Source organism: Aphelocoma coerulescens, chromosome 2 (assembly GCF_041296385.1).
Source record: "Aphelocoma coerulescens isolate FSJ_1873_10779 chromosome 2, UR_Acoe_1.0, whole genome shotgun sequence".
Lineage (NCBI taxonomy): Eukaryota > Metazoa > Chordata > Aves > Passeriformes > Corvidae > Aphelocoma > Aphelocoma coerulescens.
The window spans coordinates 48,087,867-48,105,672 of NC_091015.1; the positions used below are offsets into that span (position 1 = coordinate 48,087,867).

The window sequence follows — 17,806 nt, forward strand, 5'->3', positions numbered from 1 at the left end:
ACTACACCTGCTGAACAATTCACATATCCATGCCCAGAATGCGGAGAAACACTCATAGGAATTATATATAATATTTGTAATATTATATATATACACCTACATTATGTTACATATATACATAGACACATACAAATACATGAATAGCTTTGTTCCCTTCTTATTTTCATACATTTCTGTAGAAACAGTCTACTGTGAGTTCATTCTTTAAGTTTCAGCAAAATCATTCTGCTGTTTCTGAGAAAGCAGTCTGGGTACAGCATGCTGTAAAGAGCAATGATCTCTTGAAACACACAGCTCTGTAAGTACCCAGGTATGGAAAGAACTAAGTCTGGAGAAGCTGAAACAGAGACTGACATCCTTTGGTTCCCTAGGTGTGTATCTGCATACCTAACTCAGTTTCATTCTACATCAAAGCTGGGGATCCATCCTACCAGGAAGCTACTGCCCCTACGCCCTGAACTATCCCTCTCTCTCATCCAAAACACCAAAAAGCTCTTCCTGTATGAATATTTTGGTATAAGTCTGTAGTGTAAAGAAGCCTGACCAGCTCCACTATAAAATGTACTGGAAAGTGGAGATAAATGCACTTCCCCCCTCCCTGAAGCCTTTTTTCTGACCGTAGTAAGCTTGTGCACACAGACAACGACATGGATGGGAATTCCTGCTCATGCTGTCTGCGGACAGTTTCACAAACAAAGCTGTAGCGTAGTAAGCTGCTCCTTTTAATGTTTATGCTATTGCAAGGGGGAGGGTTAGTAAGCCTGACTGACAGGAGCCTAGCAAGATTACAGGTCAGTAAACATTAGAGCACTGCCTGTGGTGCAAGACTGAAGAGAGAAAACATTTGCATCTTCATCTGCACTCAGCTGCTGACTTGAATGTTAATTATTATAAGCACTTAAGAGACTTGCTTTCTCTGATGGTATGAGCAGAAACAAAGTGCTTGTACAGCCTAGGGAATAGGTCTGGTTAAGTAACAAGCCTGCACAGCAGCAGCTTAAACTTCCACAGAAGAAACATGGCAATTCCTGAACAGAAGTGTTCAGGTTGGAAGAGACCACAGTGGCTCATCTGGTCCAACCTCCCCGAGCAGGATCACCCTAGAGTACACTGCACAGGATATAGTCTCTCTTGAATATATTCAGTGATGGAGACTCCATACCCTCCAGTGCGCAGTCACCACACATAGAAGGTCTTCCTCATGTTCAGGTGGAACTTCCTGTGCATCAGTGCCTGTCCACTGCCTCTTGTCCTACTGTTTGGCACCACTGAGAAGATGCTGGCTCCATCCTCTTGACACCTCCCCTTTAGATACTTACACACATTGATAAGGTCCCCTCGCAACCATCTCTTGAGACTGAACAGGCCCAGCTCCATCAGCCTTTCCTTGTAAGAGAGATGGTCCAGTCCCTTCATCATCTTCATAACCCTCCACTGAACCTGCCCCAGGAGCTCCATGTCCCTCTTGTCCCAAGAAGCCCAGAACTGCACAGACACAGCAGATGTGGCCTCACATCTGAGGGCTGAGTAGAGGGGCAGGATCACCTCCCTTGACCCCCTGGCAATGCCCTTCCTAATGCACCCAGGACACCACTGATACGAAATGTTAACAAACACATACATGGAAGTTCTTATATTCTCTACTTGAATGCATTGATTCCCAACACAAATCACAGCTTTAAAAACCATCAATAAACAGGAATATTCCAACAAATCATAATGAATTATCAGCTTACCATCAACAAGGGAAGGGATAGATCTCTCGTTGTCTGAATTTGAGAAAAGGATCAACTCCTTGTTAATGAAATCATTGTAAGTCAAATGTTTTGTTGCTGTACCATATAAAAATTGCTGAAAAAAACCACATACATTATTCATTCAATACAAAAACTACATTACATTTAAATCTCACCTGGCAGATTTATGACTATTATTTAGAACTCACCTCAGGAAGGCCGTGTAGTCGACGCTGTCGCCTGTCTTCCATGAAATTTGTTAACCATTCTTTTCGGTCATCAATCTTCTTCTTACTGAAGGCCTGGAAAGATTCCAAGTACACTAAAGTATCAGCATATAAATGTTTGTGCAAATGTATGTTACTTTAGTCAGAATTTTAAGTATATTGAACTTTCTGATGAAGTATTCACAAAGGCTTATTTGGACAAGCTAATCCATATAACTAACGATTACATTTAAGGAGCAGTATCAGTACATGACTTTTCAGACATTTTTGCACAAGGTGTTTTTGAAATGACAGATCTCTCACTGATTGCAATTTAAATTTATATTGCTTTCCTGAAATCTGCACACATTTAGACAAATCTTATAATTCTTCTTCCCCCTCTTCACGTCAGAGTTGCGCTTTGACACATGGGTTTGAAGGTCTTTCCCCACGCAGCTTTACGGTTGGGTTCATCATTTAGACTGAGCTATAACTAGCTCTCATCAAGAAAATCAGGTGAAGGTATTAGAAAAAACATCCCACTCTTGTCCTCTCCATGCCCTCTTTGCTCTGTCAATAACTTGTAGCTGTTCCTGACTGGCCATCCCTAGTCCTCTTATGAAAATCGACAACCTGACAAAATTGACACTGCACAAAAAGCCTAAGCCAGAGTTTGTGCCAGCTGACTGACAGCTTCAGCCTTCATGATGACAAGGCATCACTTTCCAGCAACCACTTATCACTACAAAAGGACACAGGAATGTTCTGACTTTGTGGTGTCACAGAAACAGTTTCCCTCCAGTGAGTTTCTTCTCCGAAAAAGAGAAAAGGACACAAAAACTGAATATGTGGTTTAAGCAAGATTTTGACTACTTTGGGGAAATTCTATGAGTTGCTGAGGTATTGCCTTTTTTCCTCAGGGAGTAAGATATAGAAACTCCATCATGTCCTGATTTTAACCACTCTCCTGCATGAGAACATGGTCATCAGCACCATCTTTTTCAAAGGACTCTGACTGGAGCACTCCAAAGGAGCTCAATGAATAGTTTCAATTCCTTGGAGACACAATGTTGTGTAATAAATATTAAATCTAACTTAGTTTCTGAGAAAGGGACTGAGCAATATCACTATGTTTTGCATCAGACTGACTTCCTTTGTGAACAAACCTTGATAATTCACAACACCAGACATCTGAAAATTTAAGATTATGCTTTTGTAAAAAACTTGACTAAATTGTTAGCATTTTCTTCTGGCTCCTTTCAGTTTATCTGTACCTTTTCTAGACGACTGAAGTGACAAATGACCAAGAGCTGGATCAGCATAAAAATTATTTCAATAGAATAAAAATAGAATTAATAGAATTAAGAGCTGTTCTCAAATATTTATTCCTAAATAGAATAAGAAGGGGATTTTTTCTGTTTCTCCACTTAAAACTGCTATTCTAATACTTCATTTACTAGCAAAGGAGTTCTTCAGAATGCTGAGGAATTTGCTTTGTGAAATAGTTTTTGCTTTCCTAGCATGAGGCCTAGCAAGGCCTGTAATCACACACCACCTTGGGGTAAACTTGGGGCTGGGATTACAGTGACCAGCAGAGGAAATGCAGGTGGAAGTATAAGTGAAGCCTCTGTATACAGCTCCAGCACTAGCTGGTAGTTGCTGAGGTGTAACAGAGGTGAACAGCTTCCTCCCAGACTGACAGAATACTAGGTGCCTAACAGTGAGGATCAGCCATAACTGGTGACATGGCCTCCCTACACCAGCCTGTGTATGGAGGTCTCTTTGCAGAAATAGAGATCAGAACTGTTCGTAAAATCACACATTTTACTGTACCCACAGTATAAGAAAAAAGTTGTTTTGTCTAAGATGAGTATTTTTCCATTTTCCTTTTTTTCTCTCCTACCCGTTTTTTTCTCTGTAATGTCACCTACAACTAAAATAGCAAATTAAAGTAGATATAAGTTGAAATATTTCTTGAGAAAACAGCTTTGTTCCAGACACTTCATACTTTGTCCTTCCACAAGCCTTCTTTGAAACACAAGTATTTTCCTGCACAAAACTATCTACAAAACTTCAAATACGTAGAGCACATGCATGAATACATATATGACACACTGATAGATCTTCAATGAATAAACAATATTTATCTGATCTTATTTGCTCAGAAACAAAATACAGACCCCTAAGCAGATGTGAAACATAATTTGTTTGGGCTCTATTGCCTTACTCTGAGCATTTTTTGTATGTTCTGTCTTTAAAAGAAATTCTGACTGTAACATTTCTTGATATTCACATCACACAAAATTATCAAAGCTAAAAGCAGAAGGTAGAGCTCACTTTGTGGTGTGGATTAAGCTTATTCCAAAATTTAAAACATTTTCCAAAAGACTCTTTCTCTGCCCAAAGTACTTTTTCAGGTACACAAAAAAAACCAAAACAAGCCCTCTCAGGACTTCCTCACGTGCCATTTTCAGCACCCAATGAAAACTAAAACATATCATATGGAAGCACTTCTGTGAGTTCTTACCAGTGTAATGGCAGCATCATCCTCAGGCCCAGCATATCGAAACAAGATCCGATGTCTTTCCATGTCAGCAAAATATTCTTTTGCTTCTTTAGCAGTGCTGGTACCCAATCCTGTACAATAAACAGAAATAGTTACTCAATATTCAAAATTTAAGTTTTATTATTTTACCCCTTTTATTTTACTGGGAATATTATAAAATCACTATGTAAGATACTATCATGAAAACAGCCATAAATAAAACTTCACACCACCCATTTATTATCATTTATTCATAGGGTTCACATATTTGTTTTTAAACAAACCTTTGTAGTATTTAATCTTCCATGCTTTGTGATTTTCCATATGCTTTTTCCACTCATCAAATTCAGGAATACTATAGAACGAAAGTTCTTGCTTATTTTTGCTTGCCTTTGAAAAAACAAACAAACAAACAAAATCAACATTTCTGTTGTGCTGTAAGTAATCCATAAAATCTCAATAACAGATCCCATACCTTCACGATAGGGGTGATGAATTCCTCGAGAAAACCGTGTTTCAACAGTGACGGCCAATTGTGATGAATAAAATTGATCAACAAGCCCTTTATGTGAGATCCATCCTGATCCTGAATCAGAACATGATAACATGAGGCAATCTTACAAAATACCAGATTCCCAAAACCACCAAAAAACCCACTCAGTGGCCTGAATACATCAACACAATGTCTGAGGATAGAAAGCATAGAAAGGAACAGCTGACTTTAATTTGGATTCCAAACTGGACCTGGGTATGAAATAACCACCTGTGAATGTCACTGTCCCTGAGCTATTAATGATCTCTTCCAAGCCAAGTGCATAGTTGCTGTTCAAAGTTTCTCTGCCTGTGGCATGTTTTTGCTGAGAGCTTGACAGCTCTCCCAGACACCACAGAGTTGAATTTTTGCAGAAAAAAGCCGAACCTGGCCACAGTTCTCATTGGTGGCATGAAGCTTGATAGCTCAATCATGAGATTTTCCAAAAATAATTGCCTACATTCTTGTCTCTACCTGACTTGCTAGCAATACCACCTCATTTATTGTCTACTTTTGTCCTTACTTTCAGCATATTTTTGAATTATCAGTAGTATGTTTTTATTAATACTTCGGCTTCTTGCTATTTTGCGCAGCAAAGTTCAGTTGTGCTTTTAGAGCAACCAAAACAATATATATAAATAAATTAATCCCTTAAAGAAATCTCATAACCTATGAAATTGCAGCAAAACACACCGTAAGAAGCTTTGTAGATTAAAACCTGTGAATTTCAGACTTACCTGATCTGTCATGATCATAATTTTTCCATATCTCAAACTTTTCAGAGATTCTGGATCTTCATAGCTTTTCTTGTATTGTAGTCCAACTATTTTGATGATGTTGTTGATTTCTGCGTTTTCCATAATCTGTACAAAAGTTATTTTTGCAGCCAGTGTAAAAAGCAGAGATTCAGAAACATCTCAGTCTTGCTTTATAGATACTTTTTACAATGCACCTTGACCTCAACTTTATAAGCTTTTTATTCCCACCCCTTCAAGCCTTTGCACTTGTAATGATTTCTTCTGTACTTGCAAATTCTCAAGACTGTACCACTCTCTTTCTCCTCTACAGACAGAGCACTTTGGATTGGAAAAGCTGGGAGAAAACTGCAGGTGTAACAAAAAGTCATCTCACAAATATGCCTTCTTTCTCCACTGTTTTTATGGGCATCTGCAGCACACCTCTTATTACAGACAAATTATGGGTGGCAGCAGGAGTAATGTGATGGGGTAATGCTGCTGGCTGCTGACTCATGTTGTGAGTCCATGAAATCACATGGCAATGGAGAAAATACAAAGTTTTAGGGGTTTTAAGTACTCATGTGAAACGTGAATCTGAGTCATAGCAAGATTTCCTTTCACTTGTGAAGAAATGAACTTCATCATCCCAGTACTGCACTACTACAGTTAATATTGAAAGCCTTATCCCAGGCTTCAAAACAGCTGGTACTTTATGAAATCCCAGTCACAAAACTCAAGAAAAAATTAAAAATTAAAATATGAAGGTGTAAATCTAGAAATCAAGAATAAACAGGAGGACACCCATTTGTCAGCAGAAGGAGAAGGACAGAACTACATACCTGTTTGTGAGAAGCTTCTCGGACATTGAGAATTTTGCCCCTGAGTGGGAAGACTCCGTATCTGTCTCTACCAATTACACCGAGGCCAGAGACAGCTAAAGATTTGGCTGAGTCTCCTTCTGTTAATATCAACGTGCAGTCCAAGGAATGTTTGCCACCTGCAGGCCAAGAAGAAGCAGAGGGAAGGCAAAAAGCCAGGAAGTGTAACTCAAATGAAAGAAATACAGTTGAATTCTTCCTACTCTACAGTTAATTTCCTCTCATCAGTTCATTTAGGTAGGCTGAATTTCTCTTCCTAGGGATGGCCTTCATAAAACGGCACAGCAATGAGTATCCTTGCTAAGGGCAAGGATTGCTATGGACAAGGAGCAAAACAGGCAAAATGGGATGCAGTGGTGGCACATCTTATATAATGGTTGCCACATGTCTGCACAAAAAAGGACAGATTGCTTTACCTTTACCATTTCATTTTGCTAGCTGCAAATTTCTTATACACATACATTATGCATGCCTGAGTTACATACAGAAGTTATTTCCCATTCTGCATTTTCCCTTTGCTCGCAGCATATTTTAAAAAGTAATTTGTTAAATCACATTTTTGTGGGTTCCCTTTTTTATTGTCTATCATCTAAAGCCAGACAACTGTACAAAGAACATGTCAGAAAAGCTCAAACGATGAGAACATTTGCACTTACTATACCTCACAAATTTCTCAAACAGAAAAATAAATCTTTACTAACAGTGTAATTTTGATTCTACAAGACACAGCATTTTGTTGCCTGCGTGCTCAAAACTGGAATGACATTTATGTTCTGCCTATTGCAACTGCAGCAGTGGAAAAGACGTTCTAAATAACAAGCAGGTTGAAAAAAGGAACCCACCCTTTTCAAACAGTGCAAATGCTCATTAAGTAGTTTTGCTATTTTATCAAGGCCTATGGTAGGAAAGAATCCAAAAAATCTTCAAGCTGGTTGAGTCTCACCTACTGCTAATAAGGAAGTTTTGAATATACTGGCATTTAAAATGTGTGCTGTAATTTGCCTTTACCTGGTAGGTAAAAACCAGCCCATAATTCCTATTACACAGAACTTACATTCAGCATCTTTGGTTTTCTGAATCAAGATGTGTGGCTTAATACAATCTAAGGCAGTTATTCACACTGTCAGTGACTACCTACCAGCAAGGTGGACTCCAAATACTTAGAAAAACACCAGTGTGCTGTTTTAGAATATATAAGAGCCAATATTTTTCATAAATGAACTACAGAAAAAACATCTGAACTTCACCCAGGTTCACTTTCTTCTGGAATGGATGCAATCAGTAGCAATTAATTTCACGGAAATACAACATTCCAGGTATTTTGCTGAGCATAGCTCTAAAGAACTCGAAGACAAAACTACATGAACTGACAGGTTCAAAAAATGCTTTTATGCTTCACCTGATTTAGTAATCTAGCTGCTCCCTTACAATCCTGTATTCCTAATTTTTGCTTTGATTTCTACTTCTTCTCCTTCAACAAGCCACAGAACTATGTATAGCTGTTCAAGATCACAAGAAAGCAAGAATGATCAGGTACAGGACCCTTTCTTTAAAGAGGAGGGGGAAGAAATCTGCAGCAAGTGCATCACTCTAGAGATACATCTCTCTCCTGTTCTTAAGCATTAACTGGCAATGATTAAAACATTCAGGGGTACCAGGGACACAAGAAACCTGTGGATGCTGGACCTCAGCTACAAAGTCACTCTTGAAGTAAAGAAAAAATCTAAAAACCAGAGGAATAACTAAAGTCAGATGTGTCTGTGGCCAGAGCCTGTTCTCTCCCTGCTGCACTTCCTGTGTCCACCCCAAATGTGCAATGCCTTCAATGTCAGAAATCCAGTATCTTCCAGAATTTCAATAAACCAATACCTGCCTAAGCCTCCTGAGCAGATGAAGAGTTCCCTCAACATGGAACAGCAATTAGGCATCAGAGAAATACCCTGGGTAACAGGCATTCAAGCCATGAAAAGCTTTAGCCCAAATGAATCCCTACATGCCTTCTTAGCTGAGGAAGTTTCAGGATGAAAAGCAATAGAAAATTTTATTAGCTCCCCTGTTAAGAGATTCTCCCTTCCCCTCACCCCCAGTCAAAAAAATGAGTAAGAAATTATTTTGAAGCCTGGTCTCCAAAGCAGAACTAAAAAAACGACGAAGAAAGTGTGTCCAAAATCATTCATTATATCTGCTAGGAGCACTAGGCTTGATAACCATGAAAACATATAATTTCTCCAAGCACACAATCTTTTCAGCAACAAAAAATATCAGGGACATTTATCTGAGTAAGGAGTGAAAATTCCACAGGCAAAATACTAGAGTAGATGCAACTATCAACTTTTGAGGCAAAATATGACATCTGAATAAATAAAAAAGTAATTAAATACTGAAGAAACTCCATTAAAAAAATTAATAACCAAGGAACCAAAAAGAGAGGGAGGAAAATTAGAAGCATCTTATCATCATCTCATCAAGTCATCTTTGGCTTGGATGCTGAAGCACAAAAAAAACCCCCAAAACAAACAAAAAACCCAACCAAAACCAAGCCTCTTTATCAGTCTTACATGCTTTTAGCTACTCAGCCCACACACCTACTTCATTTCAATTTCCCTACCTTTGCTTAATGTGAGGCTGTATTAAAACCCAACCAAAATTAACACAGACCGACAACATTCTAAGCTCTTTAGCCACGTGTGCCCCTCAAATCCTTCAAGAACAACTCCCATCTCATTGCTATTGGCACAAAGACTGCCATCTGATCCTGATCCCTGTCTGTGCTAAGGAAGCAAGCCAGCAGAGATTGCCAGTTTGCCCTATATTCCCAGACAGGAACCTAATGGCATTTAAAGTATAATGAAAAAAGTCTCTTGAACCATTCCCTCAGGTCTGCACACTACATGATTTACTTCCTACAGCTTCTGACCCTATAAAGATTCTGATCTTTCTACATTAGAAAGGTCAAGAAGACCACTCACCTCCAAAATGGAATACTGGAAACACTATTTAGCAGGAAACCACAGTTAGGGGATTTACACCCTCCCAATACCAACCTAGACTGCCATTTTTGTTCAGTGTTATTAATTCTCTTCCCTAAAGAGGACAGTGTTCCTGATACCAAACTCACCATCACATTTGAATTCTAGCTCCAGGAGGTTTAGAAAACAAGAAAGATTTTTATTAAAAACCACATATGGATAAGAAATAAAAGTCAGGTTTCAAATTATCATGTCTGTGAAAAATTTATGAAACATTAAAGAAATTAAAAAAAAGTGCTCTTACCAGCATCATTAGCATCATCCAGTTTCGGAATGCCTTTGATTTTACTGTGTTTCACTGATGAACATTTTTTGTTCAGTTGAGTTTGTGCCTTAAATTTGACCCAATTCAAAATACTCTCTATGATACCACAGTTAGAGGCCTACAAGCAACAAATTAGAATTGTGGATGAGAAAAATAAAGCTTCAGATAGCAGACTCTTACATCTCAATTTTGAATCATTAACACTCTACATTTTTGAATCATTAACCTCTACATTTTAAAAACTGCAACATATGAAAGGTCAAGGAATTAACACACACCTTACTATTTAGCACTTTATGCATTTACAACCAAAACACAACACAAAAGGAGCTTCCTTTTCCACCACTTACATAACTGATGGAAAGAGCAAAGGACGTCTGAGACCTAACAAGAGGTTGTGTAGTTGATGTGCTGAGACATTTTAGGTACTAAGCACTTGTTTCCTGGATTTGGAGAGCAAAAAGCATCTTTACAGGATATTTACAACCATTTAATTTTTCTTTGGAAATGACTGAAAATGGCTGAAAGACAACCAAAACTATTTGAGAATGAGCTTTCTACCAGCCACTTGATAATCTGATACTAATTCTAGAAACACATCTGCAACAAAAATAGCATATAGTATATTTTCTAAACTAAAACTGCTTTAGGTTTTGCTTCACATCAAAAGAAAACACAGATGGAGCGAAATACTGTGAGCTTTGGCTTTTAATTATCCCCCGTAATACAGCATTCATTGTTGAGATTGTGCGCCACATTTAATGCATCTGGAAATCAGTGTTTACTCCGGGGAATATTAGAAATACTATAAATCAAACCTGCTGATGGTAATACAGCATGCATTCATTCTTCAGATTTCGTTATACAAGACTGCTGGGTTATATTTTTTCCCCTCTTAATTCTATAGGAATGTCACCCATAACATAGAATTAGAATAATAAAACACTATACAATCAGTAAAGTTTTGATGCCAGGAGTATTAGCAGTGGCACTGTTCTCCTCACTACTGGAATTTCATTTTAGGATACTGGTGCTAAATAGGACTTAGCATAAAGAGTTCTGGCTAACAGAATTCTACTTTCTCTTCATTGTATGAAAATGTAGTAGAGGTAAACCCTCTCTGATGTATTTCTACAAATACATTCATTTAGAACAGAAATTCTTAGCCCATCTACAGGAAAATTTTTAAACTTGCTGCCTGACAATAATGATCACCTTGAGTACTACAGGCACCATTTTGCATTTCCTTGATTACTGGAAGAACAAGTAAATGTGACATATCCCCTCCCTCTCTTTTCACTCCAGTGAAACAGGACTGATACCAAAGAGTAAGGTATTACAATATTCTCAAGTTCAGAAAAATATTTTAACACAAAAAACATTGGTCAATGACTATGTTTAGATTATAAGAGTCCAGTTCATATCACCCATGTAAATACCAGAATCTCCAACAAACAAGCTGATCAGGTGAAGCTCACTTTGAAATCCAGGGCAACAGTCAAAACACAGTCATTGCATCCATTATTAAGACCAGAGAATGAACAGAAGTTCCTTAACCCCATTTCCAGAGTATGCAAATGTCACTGAAGTACATAATGAACTATACCTAATCTTCTGCTACAAAACACACATACACTTGGTCCAGTGTGTCAATTCCTGCTTCACAAAGGAGAAAAAAAAAAAAACAAAAAAACAAAGGCTTTACTTACTGCTTTAAAAAATTTCTCAGATAGCTGGCACTTGGACCCAAAACTTTTAGGCTGCAATGTCATGTTTTCCTTTGTCTGGGAATCAAATGATGGGTTTTCAATCAAGCAATTAACAAAAACCCATATATGGTTCTTCACCTGTTGAAAACATAGAAACCAATTTACTCAACAAAATTCCCACATTCAACTTTTTCAATATTTTTGTATAAAGTTACTTGCCTGAAATGGTTTGACTGAAACTCCAGCTTTATTCTTCTTTTTCACCACTTCTATCAGTTTGCCCACAACCTGATCCACCACGTAATCAACATGCCTACCACCCTGAATGAGAGAAGAGAAAAAAAACCAAACAATAAACAAAATAGCCATTGAATTTCCTAACAGCTTTTAGCTGCACTAACAAAATTCCTGTAGTCATACTTAAATATAGAAATCCATGCACACTGAGTTGCAGCATAAGATAGAAAAATCTGTTTTAAAGTTTCTCTTCCACATCATTTAGTCTTCATTCAAGTGAGGATGACAGAAGTTAAAAGATCAATTACTCAAATGCCTTCCTTTTAAATTTGTAGAGAAAAAGGCCAAAATATTAATAAAATGTTAAATTCTAGTGGCTGCCATAGGAAGTTCATAATACTTGACTGAAATCTTGTAACGAAAAGTGGAGTGATGCAGGCATATCCCATAAAGTGAAAACATACCAAACTCAACACTCCATATTTTACACAGGTCAGCTTTGCTTTGGATAAGTTAGCACCTTACAAAAAATACAGACTAAATACTGGTTCCTGTTTAGACCAGTCTGCATTAGGACAGAAAAAATAAAGAACACATGGCTATGGAGACCTTCATCATGAAGTCACAAACAGAAAAATGCTCCTTCTTTAAAGCTGTTTTTAAAACAGAACTGAGGAGGAAAAAAAGCTTTAGATGGGTATGAGGAAGTATAGGATAGAGAAGAAGTATGAGAAAACAAAACCAAGAATAAACAGCAGCCAAAAAGAGAAAAACAACTAGCAATCAAACCCCAAAAATTAGGATTCTACATTTTAAGGCAGTATATGCATCTGAAAAGACTGAAGATGTAAAGAAGTTGAATTGATGGGATAGCAGCTGTGTTCACAGCTTCATGCAGAACACAGAGATTAAAAAAAAAACAAAAAAAGAGAGTAGATAAAACCAAAATGGTTAAGCTAGTAAATATTATTAGTCATAACCAAACTAGTACTTGCACTTCAAAGAAACCATCGATGGTTTCTGTCAGTTCCTAGAGTCATCTACTAGAACAGCAACACAAACCATTAGAAGCACCATATAAAGTCTTTTCTCATGGCATTTCTTCTAAAAAATCCAACCAACTAAAAAACCCACATCCAAATCCCAAAAGCTGTCAAAATTAGAACACAACTGTTTTTATCCACATATGGATGACAGAGTTTCAACAGAGAGAGTTCAATTGAAAGCTCATCTATCAATATCCTGCCACTTTAAAGAAAAATAAACCCATTTCTGAACTGTAAAGAAAAGCTATTACAGCAAAATATCAAATTACACATTTCAAAATCATTCCACACTTGAGTGGCAGTCTTGAAATGCATTTCTTTTACTCATCACATTACTGAAAACTTGTGCTTATGGGAACATCTCAGTATATTTTTGCATTTAAAACTTTAGCAATTTTTAAATTTTGCTAGAAGTAGCATCTGACATATCAAGAAAACCAGCAATTTACCAGTAATTCTTGTTCTTAGGAGACACTAGTTATTACAGCAGTTCCCCATTCCTGAGTCCACTCTTAAGTGTGCAGCTGTGAGTGAGGGACGTTCAGAGCTCAGAGCTGGGACCCTCCCAACCATCTCACCAGCAGGTGGCAAATGTACCCACTATGGGACCAGAACAGCCTGGAACTGCCCCAGCTGTCAGAACAATTCCATACAAAACAACAAAGGCAAAAATACTCTCTGAATCCAGAGGGCTGCCAAAGATTACTACAACTTTTGAATTATGGGAAAAGAGGGCTAGAACTGCATAACCTTCTTTTTCCAGAAGGTAACAACACAATCCCAGTCTTGCAAACTTCAGTATGCAAAGGTATCTAATTAAGTGCTAACAAAAATATTAAAAATGAAGCTTTGACTGGCTCCTAAACACATTCTATTCTTATCATAGCCAACAGTTTCCAGCTATTTGGAGGTGAGACATATTTAAATTCTGTGGACAGATAAATGGTTGATAGGGTAGAAAAATTCAGAAGCTAACTATAAATTGGAAGTTTTCATTTAATTAGTTATGCAATTTCAATTGTATTTTATTTTTCATTTTTATTATATTTATTTTATGAAAATAAATCTGAAATCTACAATAATCCTATATTTCTTGCTGAACTCCAGCAAATTTTAACAGGTTGGGATTCTCCCTCCATGCAAGTCTACCTTCTAACACTGCAACTGTGTAGGCTCAGCAATTCTGCTAAAATGATTAGTAGTATTACAGTTAGCAGTGCCACCATATTAAAGTTATCATTACACTGCTATGTTAATAGCTGAACTTTCTACTACAATTTCTACCATGGACACTATTTGAAATTCAGAACTTGAGAAGACCATATTTAATCAGTTTACAAGTCTCACTAAAGGTTATCTGTACAACTCTCATAGCTATAAACATTCCTTCCAATGCTGTATCAGAGCTTGAAGTTGAATTCTGTGGTGGTCTACTATGGCAAAATTTTGAATAAATGGGGAGCTGACCAAGGTGACAAACTTACAAGAACTAAACAAGGGAGTTGCACCTCAACATAGTGCCTGACCTCCCAAACACCCCTCAAAAAAAACCACACCAGCAACCCCAAAAAAATTTGTTTGGAATTTATAGCAAGTTTAAAAAAGGTGGGGGGGGAAAGTTATGGCTGGCTGAAATTTATCCAGATGCAGAAACAAAAAGCTGCCAGCAAACAGTGATAATTAACAGCTGGAATGAGCTCCTCACCTGTTAGCAGTTAAGGGGGCAGGCAGCTGAGGCAGTTAATTACTACACATTATGTTCCATCAGCAGGTAGCTGCACATCAATTGCTAGTGAAAGGGGTTCACCACCCCAAAAATCCCACACCCAGTCACACATGTAAGGCATGGATCATGAGAGTGGGGAAAACTAGAAATTACAATGCTTACCTTTGAAGAATAAACAGAACTTTTTTCTGAGCATATTCCAAAAGAATATATAATAACAACGTACGTGTAACTGCATGATGTGAAAATTGATCCAGAAGAGTAAAATTCAAAATCTTTGGAGTAAGTGTATGCAATATGTTTTACTTAGGAGTCAGGAAATATTCAGTATTTCCAAACATTTTTTTTTAGCCTAGTATCAAGCATAATTCTCTACATTGCCAGTTTCCTCATAAAAGTATTGTCCGCATCTTTAAGGTCATGCTATTTTTCTTCTTTATGTTGCACAAAGAAGCCTGAACTAAAACAAAGTTGGAACCCTTAAACTACCAGATTTGTCATCCCTAGTTTTGACAAAAGTTTTTAATTGCAATGTAGCCTATTTACTTAGAAAGTAAATATTCTACAATGAAATGAACTTGCCCTGTTACCACAGAACATTTGTTCAGCTACACTGTGAGAGACTGAAAAGAAGTTACATAACAAAAATTATAGCCCAGCAAACACTGGCTGCACATCACCTAACACCAAGATTAACATTGACATTCCTGGGCACCTGCTAGATATAAGTGTAACCACTGGTGCTTACGAACCATTTGTGCTAGAATCAGAATTTTCTTCTGACACTTTCAACAGAGATCTGAGCAAGGAGAGGTTTCAAAGCGTCTGATTACCAATTCTTATCTTTCCCATCTTTTGGAAAGCTCACCGTTAAGATTCTCTAGAAACAGTCTCACCAACTACTAGGACTGCTTGTTCTAGTCTTGTTAAATCTAGCTTGTTAGATCTGCTACCTCTAATAACTAGAATGTTCAGTTAGATCTAACAACTAAACTGCCTAGTTGTTGGGTCACTCATCCAGTGCAGTTTGTGAAGAGCAGAAGTGACAAAGACTTTTTCACCATGGTGGATCACAGATCCCTAAACCCGGTTCATGCCAAAAGGGCATAAATGAGAGTTATTCTGGTTGATTTCAGGTGATTCCCTTGGTGCCTGACCACCCCCACAATTTGAGAAGCACCGAGCTGTACTTTATTTAGTATGCTGAGCACATTGCTGCTTTAGCATAACTTAAGATTTTTCTTTGCTATTATATCACTACTACTACAGTTGCAAAGAAAACCCAGATATCCTTACAAAGATACACAAATAAAAGAAAATTAATCTCAACACTTCAGGCCAATTTTATACATCAGACAGCCATTTCTCAAGGACACCAAAAGTCATTTTTGCCATCCAAAACTTGCTACTGGTAGCCTTAAAGGGGTTTGTACATTTTTTTACCTTACTTTCAGAATTATGTCATTACAATGTGTTAAAAAGGAAGAAATAAATTAGTTCCAGTAATTTTCTTCAACACCATGTATGCTCACATAAGACATCGGTATCACGGATAACGATTACTAGCACTGTCAAAACTAGTGCTTAAGTAGAAATACTGCTATGAATGTATTTTGATTGCATCCAATTGCTCTGCCAGTTCCTCTCATGCAGAGGATTAGCTCACCTATTTATTTATAGCAACCCAGATTCACTTTTTTATCAAACACCTGACTGGGCACAGCCTCAGCATGCATTTTACCATTTCCATTTTTACCATTTGATCTAACCACTCACCTTTGTGGTAGCTATACTATTTACAAAGCTGATCTGCTGGAACCCTTTTTCACTCAGAGTGAGGCACACATCCCATCGTTCATTCACGACTTCGTGGATGACTTTGAGCGCGACTCCGGTTTCATCCAGCTTGTCCTTAACGTAAAGATCTACGTAGCTGCGGAATCCATTTACCTACAAGCAACAGGTAACAGTCACTACTCTCTGCACCAAATACTCAGCACACTCAAGATACATCAAGTGATGTTCTTACAGGTAGTTTCTTCCCATTCAACATGACTTTGACTCCTTTGCATGACCCAGCCAAATCATACGCTCGTCTTGTCATGAGGGCCACAATATCCTTATCAAGCTTTTCCATCTTAAATTTAGACAGATCTGGCTGGAATGTAATGCATGTGTAGTCATCACCTTCAAAATGCTTTATCTTGGGCTCAGAGGTCTTCATCATGTTGTTCATCCAAGTCTTTGGAAACAAAACGTTTTAGATGTTAGTTTACAACACATTATCCCTCTCCTTTATTCCCTTTTCCAGCTATGCTAGGATTGCAACACTTACACAACAAAAAGCTCATGAACTTCTTTTAGAAGAAGTTCCTCTGGTAAAACACTGCACAAAGTTAACTGATTTACAAAGATAGGCACAAGCATAGGTGATAGCACATTTTTCAGTTTCTGTAAACATGCAGGTATTATTACACTGATGGACATGATTCTAATGCAAATGGAGCCTCCCACAGAACTTACTAAACTAGATACAAGTGAGCTGGGATTACAGTCCTTGTTACCCATCCGTTTAACTCTTTCAAGCTACTCCTACCTCTGCAGAGAGGCTTATTAGTTCCTGTGCAGAGACTCAATAGTCTCCAAGACACCATTTTGGTGGCTGTGCAGTGTGCCAGAAAACAAACCCCCCCAGGGGGTACAGGCTTAACTCGGGAGTCTTGTATTCCCTCTCTAAGAACATGGGCACATCTGCACAATCAAGCAGAATGTCTGCTCACAGCATACATCCAAGTTCAGTTCTAATAAATTTTCACAAATTTTGAAAATACTGGAAACCATAGCACTTTAAGTTGTAAAGCATTTAGTCATTCTCAAAAAGTACACTCGAACCAATATTAATTTGCCCTTTGGCAGTCAGCAGAAAATATTACATATTTTAAGAGACAGGCATAACAGATGAAATGTATCATTTATGTAGTGATATGACAGCACGACCAGAAATTAATTACTTGTCCAGAAAGTAAGAGAAGAAAGCCACCAGCTGGGAAGGACTGTAAAGCCAAAGAACTTTGGTATCTAATACTACCAAAGTACTTTAAACTTTTAGAAAGGTGGCCATCTCAAAGCTATATACAGTAGACCACATTAAATTCAGCCC

General features: G+C 37.8%; 1 protein-coding gene across 3 annotated transcripts in view; it reads right to left on the minus strand.

Moving 5' to 3' along the window:
* Positions 1-17,806, minus strand: part of TOP2B (DNA topoisomerase II beta) — a 60,655-nt gene that overhangs the window by 19,781 nt on the left and 23,068 nt on the right. For all 3 annotated transcript variants that reach the window (XM_069007309.1, XM_069007310.1, XM_069007311.1), the window contains 12 exons: positions 16,676-16,888; positions 16,423-16,596; positions 11,857-11,958; positions 11,638-11,775; positions 9,908-10,046; positions 6,596-6,753; positions 5,757-5,882; positions 4,963-5,073; positions 4,772-4,877; positions 4,470-4,579; positions 1,946-2,038; positions 1,737-1,851 (listed from right to left, as the gene is read on the minus strand). In XM_069007309.1, coding sequence (XP_068863410.1) covers positions 1,737-1,851; positions 1,946-2,038; positions 4,470-4,579; positions 4,772-4,877; positions 4,963-5,073; positions 5,757-5,882; positions 6,596-6,753; positions 9,908-10,046; positions 11,638-11,775; positions 11,857-11,958; positions 16,423-16,596; positions 16,676-16,888 — 1,585 coding nt within the window. The remainder of the gene's footprint in view (positions 1-1,736; positions 1,852-1,945; positions 2,039-4,469; positions 4,580-4,771; positions 4,878-4,962; positions 5,074-5,756; positions 5,883-6,595; positions 6,754-9,907; positions 10,047-11,637; positions 11,776-11,856; positions 11,959-16,422; positions 16,597-16,675; positions 16,889-17,806) is intronic.